The sequence below is a fragment of the Pinus tabuliformis genome, chromosome 7 (assembly GCF_031772625.1).
Source record: "Pinus tabuliformis cultivar Carrire ecotype Pingquan chromosome 7, CPIR1, whole genome shotgun sequence".
NCBI lineage: Eukaryota > Viridiplantae > Streptophyta > Pinopsida > Pinales > Pinaceae > Pinus > Pinus tabuliformis.
The window spans coordinates 141,982,137-142,001,344 of NC_142293.1; the positions used below are offsets into that span (position 1 = coordinate 141,982,137).

Below are 19,208 nucleotides of genomic sequence, written 5' to 3' on the forward strand. Positions count from 1 at the left end.
CCTACCAGACCCTAACGATCAGCCCCACTCAACCCGCGGTGTGCAGTACCTGGGTTCCCATTGCCAAACAATGCAAGGTCCAAACAACCAGAGACAGGGTCAATACCCGACAAGCTCAATACAAAGACGCATAGCCAAACTATTGCAGCTCGATGCCTGCTCCATTACACCCAGCATTTCCCTCAATTACCCTTTCCAATTATCTCCCTCTCCCCCCAGCAAAAACCAAACTAGGTCATCGTTGCAAAGGAGGCGAAGAGCCAAGATACATAACCGTTGTCGCTCGTAGACCGTCTCCAAGTTTGATTCCGCTGGTGCCGTCGCCTTCCCTTGCCTCTGCTCTAGCTCCTCACTCCGCAAGAAAACTCACAATCCTTGCCCGTCTGTCTAGCCTTTGTTTCTATACAACCTATCTCTCCACTACTGTCTCTACCACCTTTCGCACCATCCTTGCATGTTCTCATGCCAAGGGACACCGCGCCCATCACTTTGAGTGTGTGGGGGGCGGTGGTACGTAATTCAACTGTACGCCTGCTTACTTCCCATAGGCATTTCCATCCGCAACCATGCACCCTTATTAGGGTATGAGAACCATTACATTGTTCTTCTTGATCAGTCCTTTTAATTTTAATGTCCGGGGCTGTGATATACTTGTCATAGCCAATAATGATACTTGTAGAATGCTCTCGTCATCTAGTTCTGGAGAGAATTCTGGGGCATCTTCGATTTCTTCTACGTCTGATTCATCACCGTTTGAATCATTAGTTGCTTCACATTTATACAGGTTCTTGGTCTCTTTTCCTTTAGCACACCTATGTTTAAGGTTCCATTTTTCGCTACAACATTTGCATTTACCCTCTTTCATCCTTTGCATTTCCACGTTAGTTTTTTCTCCTTCACGAAGATGTGGTGGAACATATTTTGTGTTATCCGTGTTCGCAAACTGGGGAAATCTTCGTCTCGAATATACTCTTTCAGCCTTTGACCACAACATCTTTTCAAATTTCTTTTCAGCGACTTTTGCTTTTTGTCTTGCTACTTCTATCGACATAATGTCATGAAGCTCAAGTTCTACTTGTAGATGGGGTTTAAGTCTTGAGGTGTACGATTGAATGAGACGAGTTTCTGATAATCCAGGTACTCGTGTTGCTAAAGTCTCCCATTCTCGAGTGTATTCATCCACATCTCTTTTTTTCGCAATCTGGTGAGTGTTGAGAAGAACTCTTCTTCTTTGACACCTTCGAACCTTTTAAATAACGCATCCTTAAATTTCCTCCAACTGATAGCAAGTGTCGTCTTCTTCCACCACATATACCAATTATATGCTTCGCCTTCCATTTTCATGGAAGCATGCCTAATTTTTTCGTCATCATTGTCAATGTCGTAGATTTCGAAATATTCTTCTGCTTTATTGAGCTAAGTAAGCAACACTGCATTTTTCGTTACCATCGAATTTGGATAGCTCGATTTTTGCTCTTCGTTGATATGTCACTAATGGTGGAGCGAAGAAGGGGTATTGATTTGAAAACGACATATTGGTGTATGGATTCTAGAGCTGCCTATTTTCAAAATTCGTGTTACTATTTTCTTGATTAGGTGTGGAAGATGTCTTTGGGGACTCGGCTTTCTCATGTGAGTATGATGATTTTGACGAATATGGAGATTTGAGATGTTGAATAGCCTCATTATACTGGAGCATTTGATCGGGTGTAATCATTAGGTTGGTACAAATACAACCCAACATCACCATAGCTTGATCCACCTTAATTGAAAGGTTTGCCTGATTCTTTTTAAATTCATTGTTGTTCTCCTCGAGTTGACTCTTTATTCCCTTTGTTGTGTTTTGGAGCTCCTCGATTTTATCGCCTTGTCCAGTCACCTTAGTCTCAAGGTCTACTAGTCTTTTATTGAAATTGGCCATCGACATTGAAGAAGCCATTGAGCGGGTTTGAGGTGGAGTATACTTATCCACCTTAACCTTATTTTCTTAACTTGATCATATATATATATGTTGCATGAGTTTCTGGAAAGTGGGAATGTTGGGAACTTGGGTACGGGTGTCGGGAACAGCTAGAGGTTTCCCCAAAATTTACAGGAAATGGCTAATCGGGAATGGTAATATTATATAATAAAATAATAAAAATAAAAAATAAAAATAAAAATTTAATTATATAATTTATATAATAATAAAAATTAATATTAAATCAAAATATTCAAATATTAAAATCAATTTAAATATATAATCTCTATTACATAAAGATATTCTCTGGGTGTCTCTCTCCTCGAGTCTCTCCCTTTTATATATATAAAATATTAAAACAATCTGGCTTAAAAATACAAAGGAACAACATGAGCAGTGTTTGAAACAATCTGGCTTAAAAATACAAAGGAACAATTTTACATATGTTTCTCTAGTTATTCTTAAGAGAAAAAGTAAAGCAACTCTAATGTTTAAGCATTGATTACCACATACAATATGCACACACAATCTTTTGGGATATATATACATAAACAACGAAAGAAATACTCATCAGCATGACATCCCAGATATCGCCCTTAAATTGAGGTGCCACACGCTTCCTTAACCCATCAAGATATTGCTCTAGTTTCCAATTAAGGATATCAGTGTTAAGGATGTCTTTGGCCTTTCTTCCTACAAAGGTTTCACATAGGCTCAAGTTTTGTGGGTAGTTCAACGTATTTCTCTACAATCTTTGTATTCCCCAACCCCAGGGAACGCAGAAACTCCCAAAAAAATAGCTTCAAAGCTCCTAGAACTTTTCCGAGCTCCCATTGCAGCTCCTGCTGAAAAGGGAACGTTCCCATATAGTTCCAAAGCTCCTAGGAGCGCGGGAACCATTGGAACAGGTTTATATAATAAATTTTGTACGGTGATCTATATATATATATATCTATATCTATATATATATATATATCTATATCTATATCTATATATATATATATATATATATATATATATATATATATATATATTCAATATATTTCTCTTTCACGAAATTGTCTCCATGGTAATAAAAGACTTGACCTTTGGGAGCCGTCGGTCAGCGGACCAGTTCAACAGGATTCTGTTCGAACAGGAACTGTGGGGGACGTACGGTGCGGTGGCAGTGTGGATACTAGCCGGCAGAGGAAATGACTACTAGAACGGCGGAGGAGAAGGCGGGGGAACAGGCGTGGACCAGTGCTGACAGTGGATGGAGCGATGATGTAGGAGGAATGGCATAGGGACAACGAAACCCGCTCTGATACCAAATTAAATCCACAAACTCAGCAATTATCAGCAAGTTATATATTTTATTAATTAATGAATGAATTGATGTTTTACAGACTGAGAGGCCCATGGTTAAATACAACCCTACGTGCCTCTTGGTGAATGGGCATGTTCTTTGATCATGCCTTATGCCCTAATTAAACTAATAGTTTACAGAATAATTAATTTTTATATAACAGTAATCTCTAAAAGAAATCACGAAATTTAAAACATGGTTAGAATTTGAACATATAGTACGTCTATATTGCAAAATTAGGGAGAACATATTCTTCAAATTTCAAAATTTAAGAAAGGAGAGTGTGTGACTTGCAAGTCCATGAAAGTTGAAACTAGTTGAGGTTTTTGAATGTGTTGCAAATTCAAATTTTGAGGAGAGGGCATGGGCTTCATGGTGGAAAGGAACAAGTTGACTATGGTTCCAACTTCCATGTCCATGCCTGTAGTTGCTTAGAAAATTAGCAATACGAGGCCCAAGTGTTCAAGTTAGAGAGGAGGGCACACGCACAGGTCTTTCAAGTAGGGTCCCACTTCTAGTTCCAACCAAACAAGCCCACATTGCACAATCATGTAAAGATATGAGAGTTCGAGATGGAGTCAGAGTGGGCATGCTGGCAGTGACAGTCGAGAGGGTTTGAGCTTTGAGTGCGACACAATAAAAAGTGGATGCAGCACGACAAATGTAAAAGGTCGCTAGGGTTTCTCGTTAAAAGTTTGTCACATCCATTCCTGTGGGCTGCTGCATACATTCTTGCCGTGAGACTCAAACCTCATAAAAATTCAATAATATTCACCTTGGAAATCATGTTGTGGCTTGAATTTGTACCAGTTTGAATGTGTTGAGGTCTGACTTGAGGTTTGGGAAACCTGAACAATTTTCTGTTTTTTTTTTGGGTTTGGCAAATTTCGATCCTCAAGGTTTTTTAGTTTGCCGAACCCTGTGACATAGCTAACATTGTCGTTTATTTTGCAATTCTTTGAAATGTTTACTGCAATTCTTTTGCTCTAAGTTCATGTGGGGAAGTATTCTACCAGTATTACTAAAATAAAAATAGCCTTTCTCTTGCTTGCTGGCTTCTTGCCTAAAAATTCCTTTGGGGAATAACTAATCATGTATCATGTTCATGTATAAATCCTTGGAGGATAGCCAGTGTTAACATTTACATGTGTTTCTTTCAAGAGTAAATAAATGCTTTCTGTATCTGGCAGGTTGTGGATGTTCTCAGAGGATCTAAACAAAAGCGAAATCGTGAAGGGTAATTCTTTATATTACTGCTGAGCTGTAGGCTTTAGTGCATGCTTTCTTCTTCTTATATAAATGAAAATGTTTCCCATTGGACTTTAGGCCCAGTGGGAACTGTAAGTCCTATTACATGTATTGTTGGGTTTGCCTTGTTCAGAATGATTTGATCTTTGATCAATATGATTGTTAGCCATGCAGAATATCACAAAATTCCTTTTGAAGTTCAGTATTTTAGCTGTCTTTAATACACATTGGCTGTTTCCATGCAGTTCATCAATCCCTAGATTATGAATTTTGGTCCCCAACTTTTTATATGCATTTTTATTACAGATATGAAGAAGGACTTGCAACAATACGGAAGATAGGCCTTGCTTCAGATTTTGTTTGGTCAGATAAGCCTTTGGAAGTCCTCGGTTCAGTTACTTCAATTTCATTTGAGGATCCAGCATGTTCTTCCTTAAAGGATCATTCTCTTACTACTGATGAGGTATTTCAGCTCCGTAATAAATGTGTATGTAATTTCTGATCAGGGCATGTGAAGGTGTCATGTTTAACCAGATCTCTTAGATACAAACATTTTGATCGAAATAACTCTAAATATCTTTTTTTTCCACAGATAAAATTACTGTGCGATGATTTGCGGGTTTTGGGGAAACAAGAATTCAAGCTTTTGTTGAAGTATGTTTCTTTGTTTCTAGTTCATACTGGAAAAATTCCTAGTTGCTTTCTTTACAGTCTGATATATACTTGATACAGATGTTAACTTATAGTCTATGTTGGTACATCTCTTTTGCATGACTCTTAGTTTTTGTAGCATAGTGAAGAATCATAGGTCAGCAGCTTTTAAGGAAGTGCTGGTTTATCAATACTGTTGTGCTGGTTTACTTTAGAGAGATGGCCTATCCAAGGATGTTTGATGTATAGTTGTTGGAGCATGAAAAAACAGTTTTATAGTGGTGGCTACATTTTAGGAAACCATGTTCATAATGTTGGTAACGTTTGGAATGAATCCTGAAAATAACATAAAAAAGGAAAGACAAACTTCTCTATCTCAGGTTAACATGACAATAAATTAGGAGTCCTTATCATATAGGATAAGTCATGGGATTGCCACGTGACCTTGCAAAATTAGGTAGATTGTATGTGAGTAATGGAAAAAGGGAAGTGTTGTTAATAAGTTCCTAGTTAATTATAGTCCAAGACATAATTTGAGAACAATTTCAAATTTTATATTGAGTTGCACATATACATTCGCACAATGCTTGCAGAGAGAATGAGAGAGTATATTATTTAATGTGTGTGATAATGAGATACATTAAAGTGTCTCCTAAGAGACATGAGCACTTGCACAATCACCTGTTCTGTCAAGACAGCTTAGGACTGCCATTTACACGTCCTATGAATTTATAACATGTGACTTTATTACTTTTTGCCCTAAGTAACTTTTTTATGTAATCACCTGAGTTGTGGGAAACTAGGTTACTGAAATGCCTTGGAAACAACCCCAAATGTCTCCAGGATGTTTCAGAATTTGGAGATGCTTTCCAAAACATGTTGGGATGTTTTCAGTGTATTTTGGGCCTGCCCCTGCACATTTCCTGACAGATAATAACTGTTTGGGCTGTGTTAGTTCCACATCACTTCTAAAAGCAAAACAAAAAAATCCAACATTTAATAATCATTAATATAATATAATATTTTCGAGAGTTCATTTTTTCCAAAGGAAAAATCACAATTTTATTGGAAAGAACAAAATTACATTTTGCAGATGCTAATAAGAATTCGGTCATACCAGTCATTGCTTGATGCCCAATAAAAAACAAAAGGAAAAACACAAAAAAAATACATTTGGGAGTCGATTATAAAAACACTAAGCTACCTTTTTCTGCCCTTCTTTTTCTCCACTTTTCGCCAACCACCATAGGTGGGAGTGGAAGTTACAGTAGCCATTTGGTTTTTTCCACATGTACAGGAATTTCTTTATCAGAGTCCGAACTTTCTGATGCATGAGTTCTTTTTGTTCCACTTGTGTCTCTTTCAGGAGGAATCTCCTCATTCTGCTGCTGGAGAACTGTAGGTGCTGTCACATTGGGCAAAATTGGAACCATAGTTCTTGTCTCCTCAACCCTCCCTTCCACCGAAACTTCTTGGAAATTCTGTTCATCAATATTTGTAGTATTCTCTTTATTTTCTTCCTCCACTTCGGAAACATGTTGATTTGAGAACTACTAGCCCTTTGGCTTTTGGGCCTGTCTCTTGTTTCTTTTGGGGCTCTTTCTTTTGCCTGAGGACACATATTTTGTAAGTGTGTTGTTTGAAGACAAATACGACATCTAAATGTTGTATTTTCAAAATCTAAAGGTTGGGACCACTGAATGTTATTATGAATCAAGATAATATGATTAGGTAAACTTTTACTAAGGTCTACCTCTACACATATCCTGGCAAAAGTAAAAATTTCTTTTGTGACTCTATCTGAATCCACCTTTAGAAACTTCCCCAAAGAGAATTGCCAATCCCTTCTAAAACTTTATGATGCCAAAAATGGAGAGGGAGATTATGCAACTTGAACCAAACTAGCATTTTGGATACCACTATGGAATTAACATCAAAACCTGGGAACCATGGAGTCATAAAAAGGCCCGCACCACCCCAAAACCATGGTCCTTCTATTAAGGCATAATCCAAATCTTTTGATATATCAATTTTTACAAAAAAAATCTCCTAAAACATAAATGAATATGACAATTTGCACTCCAGGTGGAGAAAATCCATTAATTAAGGTCCTTCGACTTGGCCAGAAGCTGTTAAATCTGTCAACATCGGCACCCGCTTCACTTGTTCCACAATATAGGGACTAGGGATATTGGGGGTTTAATAAGATTTATTATACATTTCAGTGCTTCCTTTTATCACATCCTTGAAAGAGATTGGACCTTTAGTGTTACTAGATCCAGGACATCCTCCTCATAAGCTCAGGGTTTAAGATGATGGATGAGCCATCTTCAATGCCCTAATCCTGCAGTTTAGTGTCATCTTGCATTGATTTCCCTGCATAAATCAAACTTTGAAGCTTTGCTGGAATGCCCAAATTTTCTTGAATCTTTTGCTTAAGATCTTGCACCAGATCCCCAATCCTAACCCTTATGATTACTGATTTCCCAACGAGGGTTTTAACAAAAAATTGAATATATGCTCTTGCTTCCAGATCTAGTTTGCGGCTGTTGTTTTCCTTCATATTTGTTGAAATATCTCACAACTTCAAAGATTTGGGTCGGAACCATATATACTCTCCTAGATTTAGTGAAAGAGCTTGTTTTCCTAGTAGATTCAACGTAAAAGCTTGCAGATCCTCGTCGCTGGGAGATTGTTTTGGGGTTTACCTCAATAAATCCGCAAAGGGCAGGTTCCACATAGGGCAACTACATCTACATGACGATATGTAGTTATCAAACAAAACGACACTCTTGAGTGTTAATTTAGGTTAACATGTTCTGTGCATAGGGCAATTACTTAAATGTTCCATATTTAGCCCATTTACCATTCCATTTCATTTCCATTAGCAATCACATAAACCATTATCACATTGACAGTAACTGCAGAAAGAACAATAAATAAATGAAGAAGAAAAGCCAAGACAAGAGAACACAAGAATTTGGCTCAAGCCAGGGAAAAACCCCAAGATGGGGAAAACCCTTGATGAATTCTTCTTATTATCAAATATCAAATGTTCAGCAGAGAGAGAGAGAGAGACAGAGAGAGGGAGAGAGAGAGTACAATAATTCAAAGTCAAAATTGACTTGCCAATTTGATAATCCAGAACCACAACCCTCGGTCAAATAGATGGCCTAATCAAAACTGCAATTCCTGCACTCTGTCAACAAGAGTCAAACTGCGCTAGCATGTGGTCAATGGTGGTCAATGCAGCAATAGTATCCTTCTTGAGCTCAGTCAAAGGAAATCAAACTCAACCTTCCTTGTTGGTCAAAGAGCAACAGAAGCAATCATTAAATCAACGATCAAACCTAGTCAAATGATGATGTCATCTTGTGGTCAAAACAATCCTGCAATTCTACGGTCAATGCTAGTCAAACAACCCAGGTTTCCTCGATTTCTGTTCCTAGCAACTCGACCCTCTAAGATCGAACTTTTGGTGGCCAAATGAAGTCAAACCAATGAAGGAAACTTTGTCAAACAAGGTCAAACATTCTTACTGTAGAAAGTCAACCCAACCAGTCAAAGATGGCTCTAAAAATCTCGCACGTGTGAAGAAGAAAGGCAACCTTGCAATCTGTAAGACCCAATCGATGAAGGAGAGAGAATAATATATGTGTGATGAATGTGTCAAATGAGGTTGGAGGTCACTTCTAATTATATGAGATGGAGGGGGGTTCACCTTGTTTAAATAAACCCTAGCTGACCTTGACAAATTACATGTGTGGGCTTCACTTCAAAAACATATTTCTCCTTGTCCAAATTTAGTGATGTTTAGATCGATTTTGGTCCTCTCGAAAAGAGGAATTTAATGCAATAAGTATCTCCATCAAATGAGCTGTCCAAAGTGGAATTTGGCCCTAGTTTCCAACTTAACACTCCCTCTCAACTAGGGAGAATTCCACCTGCCAATATCTGACCATCGAAAATCATGCCATTCTATCATGAGGAACCATCTCTACATCTCATCTCAACTCTAATGAACACTGATATAGATAATGAATAAGAATCGATTGAGAGTGAGTCACCAGATCTTACCACTCTCCACTGGCGAAAGTCAACCCACATAATCAAGGGTAAAACGCCAACCAGACCTGATCCTGAATGATCAAGTTGTTGAACATCATGAATCCTAGACATAGGGAATACGACAATACATGATGCGTCCATCTATAGTGTTATGGTCCCTATCCTCTTTTCCCAACTCATTGGCCAGATGAGAGGTACTCTCAATAGTCCTGGACTACTTGGGTAGGATGCATGCTGGGGCATCCACAGGAGAAGATAAACCACTCATCCTGTTCATATGCCATAACAGAAGGTGAACCACTCATCTTATGCATATATCATCAATCGTAGGGGAAGGTGAACCACTCACCCTGCACACGTGTCATCAATCGTAGGGGGAGGTGGACCACTCACCCTACACGTGTCGTCAATCATAGGGGAAGGTGAACTACTCACTCTACACACATGTTAACCATCATAGGGGAAGGTGAACCACTCACCCTATGTTCTCATATATCATCATGGCGGTATCGCAGGGGAAGGTGAACCACTCACCCTGTACATAGTGTACCTATAGGGGAAGGTGAACCACTCACCCTATGTTCGCACATAGCTTCAAGAAGTACCCCAGGCCCCCAGGAGTTCCCAGAGCTCAATGTTCAACCGAGAATCTCATAATAGGGTCTTTCCACGACTCCCAACCTCTCTCTGAAGGAAGATAAACTTGACTTTACCAAGAGGCTTTGTGAGGATGTCGGTAGCCTGCACATCCATCCTGAAATGATGGAGCTTGATTGCTCCCTGCTGTACCATATCCCAAATAAAGTGGTACCTAAGGCCAAGATGCTTGGAACGGTCGTGGAACATGGGTAGGATGTATGCTCGGGCATCCACAGGAGAAGGTGAACCACTCATCTTGTTCATATGCCATAGGAGAAGGTGAATCACTCATCTTATGCATATATCATCAATCGTAGGGGAAGGTGAACCACTCACCCTACACACATGTCATCAATCGTAGGGGGAGGTGAACCACTCACCCTATACGTGTCATCAATCGTAGGGGACAGTGAACCACTCACCCTACACACATGTTAACCATCATAGGGGAAGGTGAACCACTCACCCTATGTTCTCATATATCATCATGGGGGTATCGCAGGGGAAGGTGAACCACTCACCCTGTACATAGCGTACCTATAGGGGAAGGTGAACCACTCGCCCTATGTTCGCACATATCTTCAAGAAGTACCCCAGGCCCCTAGGAGCTCCCAGAGCTCAATGTTCAACCAAGAACCTCATAGTAGGGTCTTTCCACGACTCCCAACCTCTCTCTGAAGGAAGATAAACTTGACCTTACCAATAGACTTTGTGAGGAGGTCAGTAGTCTGCACATCCATCCTGAAATGATGGAGCTTGATTGCTCCCTGCTGTACCATATCCCAAATAAAGTGGTACCTGAGGCCAAGATGCTTGGAATGGTTGTGGAACGTGGGATTCTTCAAAAGGCGAATCCCACTCTGCAATATACAACAATGGTTTCCAGCATGTGCTCACATGGCTCACTGAAGAGCCTCCTCAATCAAATGGTGTCATAATAAGCCATCTTTGCTGCTTTATATATTCAGCCTCAGTGGTCCTTACCAGAGCTACAAACTTCAGTCTTTGATTCATCCATGAAATAAAAGTGGATCCCAAGAGATATAACACCTAGATGTGCTCTTTCCATTCACCACACTGTCAGCCCAACCAACATCGAAATATCCATGGAATCTTAGATTTCTCGCAGTGTACCTTAGACCATAGTTAATTGTATCACAGAGATATCTCAATAAGAAGCTATCCAATATATGAGGCTTAACCATAAATTGTTTCAGAGTCTTCGTAGCAAGGTATATGTTTGATTGGGTGTTTAACAAGAACACCAGGGCCCCCACAAGTTGTCTATATCCGGATCAACAACTTCTCCATTTTATCAGACCTTTAAGCTTAGGAAGAGGTGCATCGAGGGTAGGTCTTTCATCTTGACTTTAATAGTTAACTCCCTCTTACATTGATAAATGGGAGGATCATCATTTGTTGGAAAGACATCATCAATAGCCGCATCTTCACAAACCAATCATCAAATATCGACCATATCTCCCTTTGAATATCGAGAAAGTGACCTTGACCAAAACATAACGATTGAGCTATTTGAGCTATCTGCGACCTGCTACCTTTCCTATCATTAATCCTTTGGTTCATGCACCAAAGTCATCCAATAATCATCATGCAACTTCTTAGGTAACAAAGATATATCGAATCATCATCAGAGTCATTAGATCATAATTTGCTATCTAATCATCATCAGAGTCATTAGATCATAATTTGCCTTCATCAACGTCTTTGACATGGTCTTCTTTTTTGTAAAAATCATTGGGCAAGAAGAGTCATCAAGCCATTTTGCTAGGTATTCTATAGCTCCCTCTGAAGACTTACTTCAGTTGGTCATCTAGCCTTCAACAATGTGCTATGCGGCAACTGTATCAGCAAACTTCTAGGAAGCTTGCTTTAAATCAAAGAGAAACTCTAAAGAATCATCATGGTCCTTCTTCAACTAGGGTGAAGAAATCCTCCCATGAGATTATCTAAAACCAATTGCTTTATTTCTTCATTGCTAGATGACTGCTGCCAATGCATCAAACTACCCAATCCATTATAAGGATGTTCTTCTCATCCAAGCATTTGTATCCATACAACCATTCTTCATAAAATCGTGGCTTTACATATCAAAGTGCCCAATGATCCAACCAAAATCAGGGTCCAATGTTTTCTTCAGGAGGCACCTGCAAAAATCATTGACAAGCACTACCAAGCACAATATGTGGTAATAAAAACATGAGATCAAAATAACAATCTAGGGTTTACATGCAATAATGGAGGATAGAATCCTAGGGTTTCTAAATACAAACCCTAGACCTAAAAATCATATCATCATCCTCATTAATCATTATGAGGGTTTATCATATATGCCCTAGATTCTTCACAAACCCTAGAAATCATGAGATGTTGTCTTCACGAGGGAACTAGCAAAATAGGGTTAGGGTTTTCATTTGGCTAGGGTTTCTCATGAATCATTTAGTATTATCAAAACCAATAAACCCCTAGCCCTCTTTCATTTCAGACCCTTAAACAAAAATAACATATATTATACATACTTTAGGGTTTACATACCTTTATCCTTCATGATCATAAGGGTTGTTGTAAGGGCGTGCTCCAAGATGCCATGTACTTGCTCTCAATAGAGGAAACTCCCAAAGTTGCTCATATTGCAACTTTTATCACCATATTCTTTCTGCTTCTTTAAGAGTGAAGACTTCAAAGCCAAAGTTTGTTCATAAAGGTACTTAAACCTTTGTTGATCCTATGTCATCTTCAAGACTCATTGGGAGACCCATGTGTTCCTTTAAACAAAATATAGTATGGCTCCTATTTTTTTTGCTTCAGAACTTCAGGACATAAAAAATATGCTACTGCTCTATTTATTACTGACAACTTCAAGACGCTTAGAGAGATTTTTCAATCAAGGAGAATGTTACTGCTTAAACTAGTAGGGGGTCCTAAACGGACACTCGCTAGGTCAAGAGCAATAATGAAGCTAAAGCCCACTGTCACCACAGCTAAAGCTTCCTACTCTTTACGAACTTTCACCGATGGGAGGAGACCCGATATATAGAGAATATCGTATAGAAGATAGATGAACTAAGATGGGTGTGAAGTGATCTCAGGGACCCTTTCCTAGGGGAGGCTCAAGAATGGGACTTGCTTGCTTCTTAAGCAAGGTACAAGACTTTCTAAGAGAAGGGGATGAGGATTTAAGGGCTAGGTTTTAGGAGTGTGAATTGTAACTGAGCTTCCAAAACCCTAAAATCCTTGTTGAACTTGGTTTTTTAAGCTGTTTTTGAAGAGTTGACTTTTTGAAGGTATGGGACCAAGTGGACCCATGTTAGGTCAAGAGGAAGGATTTTAGCAACCAATGATAGATTTGACCTAAACAAGGAGGAGAAAGGGATCAAAGAAGTGATTTTCACTCAAAGGTGCAAAATGATCCCTATGAGAGCCTAGGGAAGCTTGGGGCAAAAACCAATCTCAAGGCTAGGGCTTGGGATATCTCATAACCCCACCGTCGGAATGTCCTCAAATTTGGAGGAGGCCTAAGAGAGACACCAACGCGGTTGAGGCCAAGAGATTGGAGTTCTTCTATGGGTGGTTTGTTGGGAAAATGATGCCCTAGGCACCCTAAGGTGGCTAAACCTAGATTAAAGAAGGAGAGGTGAAGAAAATGTTTCTTTAGGTGGTCACCTTATGGTTGACCAGTGCCTAATCCTTTGGGGAGATTGGAGTTAAGAAGAATCTGAAGATGGGCTTCGTTTCTAGGTCAAGGAGGCTCTAAGATCAACTTCACTTGTCATTAGGGCAAAGGAGAGTGACCTTAAAAGCTTTTATACTTCATTTTGCAAGGCGAAGTTATTGGAAAATGTAACTAGGTTCGGTCTTAATTTAATGTATTTGAGTCAACTTGTAATATACTTGTCAAAAGAATAAAGAAAATAATTTTTATTATTATTATTGTGACTTGTTAAAGCATGGGTTTCATGCTTGGGTCACCATGTTTTAGGTCAAAGTCCCCATTGAGGACTTCTAGGATTTATTCTGAGTCAATAGAGTCATTGTACTTTTAAAGAGACCCTTCTTGGGCTTTTGAATCATGTAAAAAGGTTAAGTATTGAGACAAATGTAATTTATGTGTCCTCCACAAGTCGGCCAAAAATAGATCAAGTTGGCCTAAGGACACTAATTCGACCTCACATGGAGCGCATAAATACTAGCAATTTGAATTCATCTGGATCACTTCAACTCAAGCAAGTTCGATATCTATAAGGAAGATGTGAAGTGCGAAGTTTGAAGCCGGGAAGCCAAAGGAAGTGCGAAGTCTGAAGCCGGGAAGCCAAAGGAAGTGCGAATTGGGTGGAGTCTAAGGAGAATAAGAAAAACGAAATTTTGGTGCCTCTCTCTCTCTGTTTCGTGCCCTAGTTTGGGAGATCGAAGTCTTCCAAGTTTCGCTGATGCTGGAAGCTGCCTAATGCCGAAAACTGCTTGATGCCGGAAGATGCCTAATGTCGAAAATTCCCTGATGCCAAAAGCTGCTACATAGTCAAAGTTGCTGGAAAGGAGGTCGAAGATCTGGGAGGCTGACTTGGTGTGGGAGGAAGGTTTGGTCTTTGTCTAGGGTGAAGAGTCTCAAAGAATACTATTGAAAGGAAGAGAATTTTGATTGGGTTTTCCCCTCAAGGGGTGTTTTGCTCTGGCATAGTGCCTACATCTGGTGTCCATGGTTTTATGTGCTATTGCTTTGGTGATTGCTTGATGAACTAAAAGAAAGAAGATATAAAGAATCGTAATAACGAATCCAAAACATCACAAGTAATTATCAAGAATAAGAAAATCTTTCTGCATTTTCGACTTCCTAATATGGTATTAGAGCTTTGGTGAAGAAAGAAGAAAAAGGCAGTCTTAAGCACTTGATCAAGGAACAATTCAAAAGGACTATCTCAGGGAAAGAGTCTACTGTATTCAAGGAAGATGTCTAACACAATCAAGGGAGAGAACAAACTTGAAGGAGTCTCAAACTACAGGACCTAGAAGAAGAGGGATGACCTCATCCTTGAAAAGAACAAGGTACTGGACTTGGTTAAAGGAAAGGTAAAGAAGCCCACAGATGACTCTAGTGATGCTGACAAAGTGAAAATCAGGGAACTAGAATTGTGGCCATGACTCTAATGGTAGAAGGAATAAAGGACAACCTTGCCCCATTCATAGCCAACATCAATCATGCTCAGGAAATGTATGAAGCCTTGTCAAAGTTATTCACTATTAAGAATATTGGTCAAGTAGTAACTTTGAAAAATGAACTAAGGACCACAAAGATGACTAAAGAAGACACAATTGCCTCCTTCTTTGTGAACATAGCAAGAATCAGGGACAATCTTTTGGCCATTGATGAAATTGTTTCAGACAAAGAACTCGTGATCACTGCTCTATTAGGATTGCCACCTACTTGAGGTGCATTTGCTGCAGGTCTTAACGGTTGGAAGGAAGCTCCTACTTTTGAAGAACTATGGACTGCCTGCAGTCAAGAAGAATTGGAGATATCTCTAGTTGCCAATCCTGAAGGAGTATCAAATGCCTGCATTGCTCAACATAAAGGAAAGGAATCGAAAGCAATATTATTAGAATCGAACCAGTGTTTGAACCGAAAAACTTTGTGGACCAGGAACTGGTAAAAATCGGTTTACCAAAAACACATAAAATATTCATATTTTAAAGAAAAACATATATATTCATGTGCATCCATATGAATCCAAGCCATTTATACACAAATATGCAAAAGTTCTCATTTATATAGCAAGTAACCGTGCATATAACCAAAATAGCCCTTGGTGCAAAACATTGCTGAACCAAAAAAATCAAGAAGCAGGCTCTAAAAGGTTTTTATAGTCCAAAATAATATGATAGTATAATACTACAATCTACAATACTACAACTACAACCTACAAGTGCTAATTGTCAATATCTTCATCCTAATCATCTTCCTTATCCTCATTTGAAGAATGAGTAGCATCCAAGTTTGCAATCATTGCCTATATTGGGATCTTTATCATCAATATAACCCTCTAAGCATTAAAATAAGATAGAAAAAGCATAGCATGTCAAGTCAAGATTTTGTTTTAGTGATGGGTACATTTTTAGTAGAGTCATGATAGAGGAGTTCGACAACCATTGCCACTAACATCAAAGTACATAGAGGGATTGGTGCTCTTTATTAAATACTAGTTCCTTACCCTCGTACATGACAAAATCCAATGGAAATGTTGCAATCCCCACAATCCTGATATCCTGAAAAATTGTTAAGTTTGCTGGATTTTGAGTGAAATCTAAAATTCTACTTTCTCCGTATGAAATCCAATGAGGTTGGAACCACTCTCAAACATCCTGAGTCATTTCATGGTAATGTTAAAAATTTAAGTAAAAGGATGGAAATGAAAGATTAAGGAGAATGTCACTTTTACTTTTAAGAATTTAACATTACCATGAAATGCATAGCAATAATAGGACCATATAGGCTTGATATTAGGTTGGCCTAGTGGAGAATTAGAAGTAAACCAACCAATTGAAAAAAAAGGGGCATTTTTATTTATTATGCTGACCTCGGAAGGGACAAACAGAACAAAACCGGTCCTGAACTGGCCAGTTCGGTGGAATAGGTTGGTCCGGTATCGAACTGGCCAGTTCTGTTATTGAACCGACCGATTTGGTGCGGAATCAACCAATTTCAGTTCGAAGGCTCGGGTCGGACTGGTTTTGGGCCAAAAACGGTTGGACCAGTCGCTTCCACCGGTTCTTGTCCGGTTTTGATAATATTGATCGAAACGAGCAAGGAAGAAAGTTGAGATGTCCAAGGTAGAATGCTGTCAATGTCATAAGAAGGGTCACTACAAGAGTGACTGTCTCGACAATCCAAGAAACAAGAAGAGAGAAAGAGATCATGCTAACATTGCTAAAGAAGGAGATCCAAAGAAAGTCAATACCGAAGAATCTGACATTAGGGACTTACACTACTAAGCCCTTTTCTTGTAGCCTTATCTTATTTTATATTTTTTTATTTATTTAAAATTTATAGGTTTTAACATGTTTTTGGAAAAGTCTTTTCCTTTTGTAAGTTTATAGGTGTTGAAAATAACAACAAGAAATGCTAAATATAGAAATGCTAAAAATAGCATTTCTATAAATAGCATTTTGGATACATTCCAATTTTAGTTAGTCCCTGAGCTAAAATTGAGAGTTAAAATTCGAATTTGATCTTAGCAACTGTTTGAAAAATAATTAATTAATTCATCTTCAGTTAATTAGTTGGAGAAAATCAAACATGAAGTCTATGTGAAGACATGCAACAATTTTCTCTTTGATTGAGGAAGTTATCCCTTGATTAAGGAGATTAGGATGAGTTGTACTTTGAATTGTAATTAGTTAGCTCAGTTAACTAAGTTAAGTCCAGTTAGATTAGTTCCAACAGTTTGTTGAACTGATTGTGAGTTCAGTTAGTTAATGCATGCATGCATGTAACTACTGCACTTCAGATAACTGAATATTCTCTCATGAATAACTCATGCATGTCAGTTTAGTCAGAGACCCAGTTGAGATCAAATGATGGGACAATGTACTATCAGTTGCAGGAATATTCCATTGAGGATATCTCTTGTATTTAGAAGGAATTCATTCCTTGGAGATTGCGCAGTTACTTCTGAGTTTGGTGAGTTGTGTGAGAGGTGAATTCACACAGGTGGCAGCTAGAGGACCTAGGAGAAATTGCGCAAGGAAATAGGAGGCTTGGAGGACTTGAGTAAGGCATATGTTGTGTCTATTCAGTCTATGAGCAGCATTTGAGGGATTGTACTGAGCACTGGATAGCTTGTGAGCTAAAGCGTTGTGTAATTTGGACATATTTCCACTGGTATGATAATACAAAGATCGAGGTTTTTAGCCGAGGCTTTCCCCAGAGTATTCTTCTGTGTTCATGTGTGGTTGATTTCTCATTCTCTGTTATATGTGTTCTATTTGATCTTGCTCGAAATCGATTAAGCTTCCGCAAGTTTGTTTGTAGAAGTAGATCAAGTATTTTGCTTTAGTATATTGCATTATTTGGTGATCTACAGTGGGAAATTCTACATGAACATATTAAAGAGGCAATCCTGGCCCAAAAGGGTTTGCTTCGAAAACCGGAGGGTTGCCTGCAAAGCATCCAGAGAGAGGAGTAGTCGAAATTCAAGCGAAAGGGGTTTCTTGTGGAAGCACCGAGGGTTCACCTGGAGGGGCAGTGGAAGGGAAATGAGACTCGACAGACGGAAGGTGTGGTGGATAACCCGAGGAGATAGTGGTAAGTTCATGACCTATGTATTTTGCCAAGAACTGTAGGGATGTCGACGAAGGGGGAGGAGTAGCAAAAGTCGGGCAAGTGGGGGGTCCTCAGGTAGGGTAACGACCAGGTAGGAGGGACCCGAAATCGATGGTAGAGACGTAAGGACGTCTGGCAGGTCAATGCTTTGGGGGAACAATCCTTTCGAGATTGAGGGGGGGGGGTGTCCAGATGGAGACATCAGCGAAGGGGTTGTCTGAGTAGTCAACCTGATCAAGCTCCATAACTGATTCCGAAAACGACGTGCCAACTGGGAGTTGAAAACCGTCGTTGTTGCTGTCGAACCGTCTGTGGAAAAGGAGCAGGTAGTGTCACGGCGGAATCACGGGGGCAAGTGTGAAGGCGTCTACGGAGGGTGAACAAGGTCAGACGTAATGGGCTCCAGAAGATACAACATCAGGGGTCAGCAAAGGTGGATCGAGAAGGATGGAAAAACTCCGTCATGTGCACAGTTTTGTAGATGGAACCCTAACCGGCATCAGGCGCCGACCGTAGAGGGTTTCGAATCTCCATCTCCACCTCTTTTCATTTTGGCTTCAATCAATGTGGTATTGATAGGAATGAAACCCTATATATATGTGTGTGTGTGTGCCCATTTGGTCGAAAACCTAGCTTGGTTTAGGTAGGTCAGTAAAAATATCTGATGTATGATGACAATACGATGATTTGAGATTTGTGTAAGATTTGTTGAACTCTGAGTTTTGGTTGGGATTAATGTTTGATTGAAAATCTAGGTTTTGCAACTAACTCTAGTGGAAGTTGGTCATGATAATGACTAAGTTGTGATTGGCTTTGATAATTTTTTTGTATGAAATCTAGGATTTGTATGAACCCTAGTGGAAATCTAACATATGAATTCTGAAAGTTGTTAGATACCTTGTAGATCTATATTTGTTTAAATTGTTTCTAGGGTTTGCTTTATGTTGTAGTAGGGTATGTCA

The 19,208-nt window shown here is 39.2% G+C and overlaps 1 protein-coding gene across 1 annotated transcript in view; it reads left to right on the plus strand.

Annotated features, from left to right (window-relative positions):
* Positions 1–19,208, plus strand: part of LOC149246244 (FtsJ-like methyltransferase family protein) — a 107,170-nt gene that overhangs the window by 7,211 nt on the left and 80,751 nt on the right. Inside the window, exons 4-6 of the mRNA XM_089457842.1 lie at positions 4,499–4,545; positions 4,863–5,019; positions 5,149–5,210. Of these exons, the coding sequence (XP_089313968.1) occupies positions 4,499–4,545; positions 4,863–5,019; positions 5,149–5,210 (266 nt within the window). The remainder of the gene's footprint in view (positions 1–4,498; positions 4,546–4,862; positions 5,020–5,148; positions 5,211–19,208) is intronic.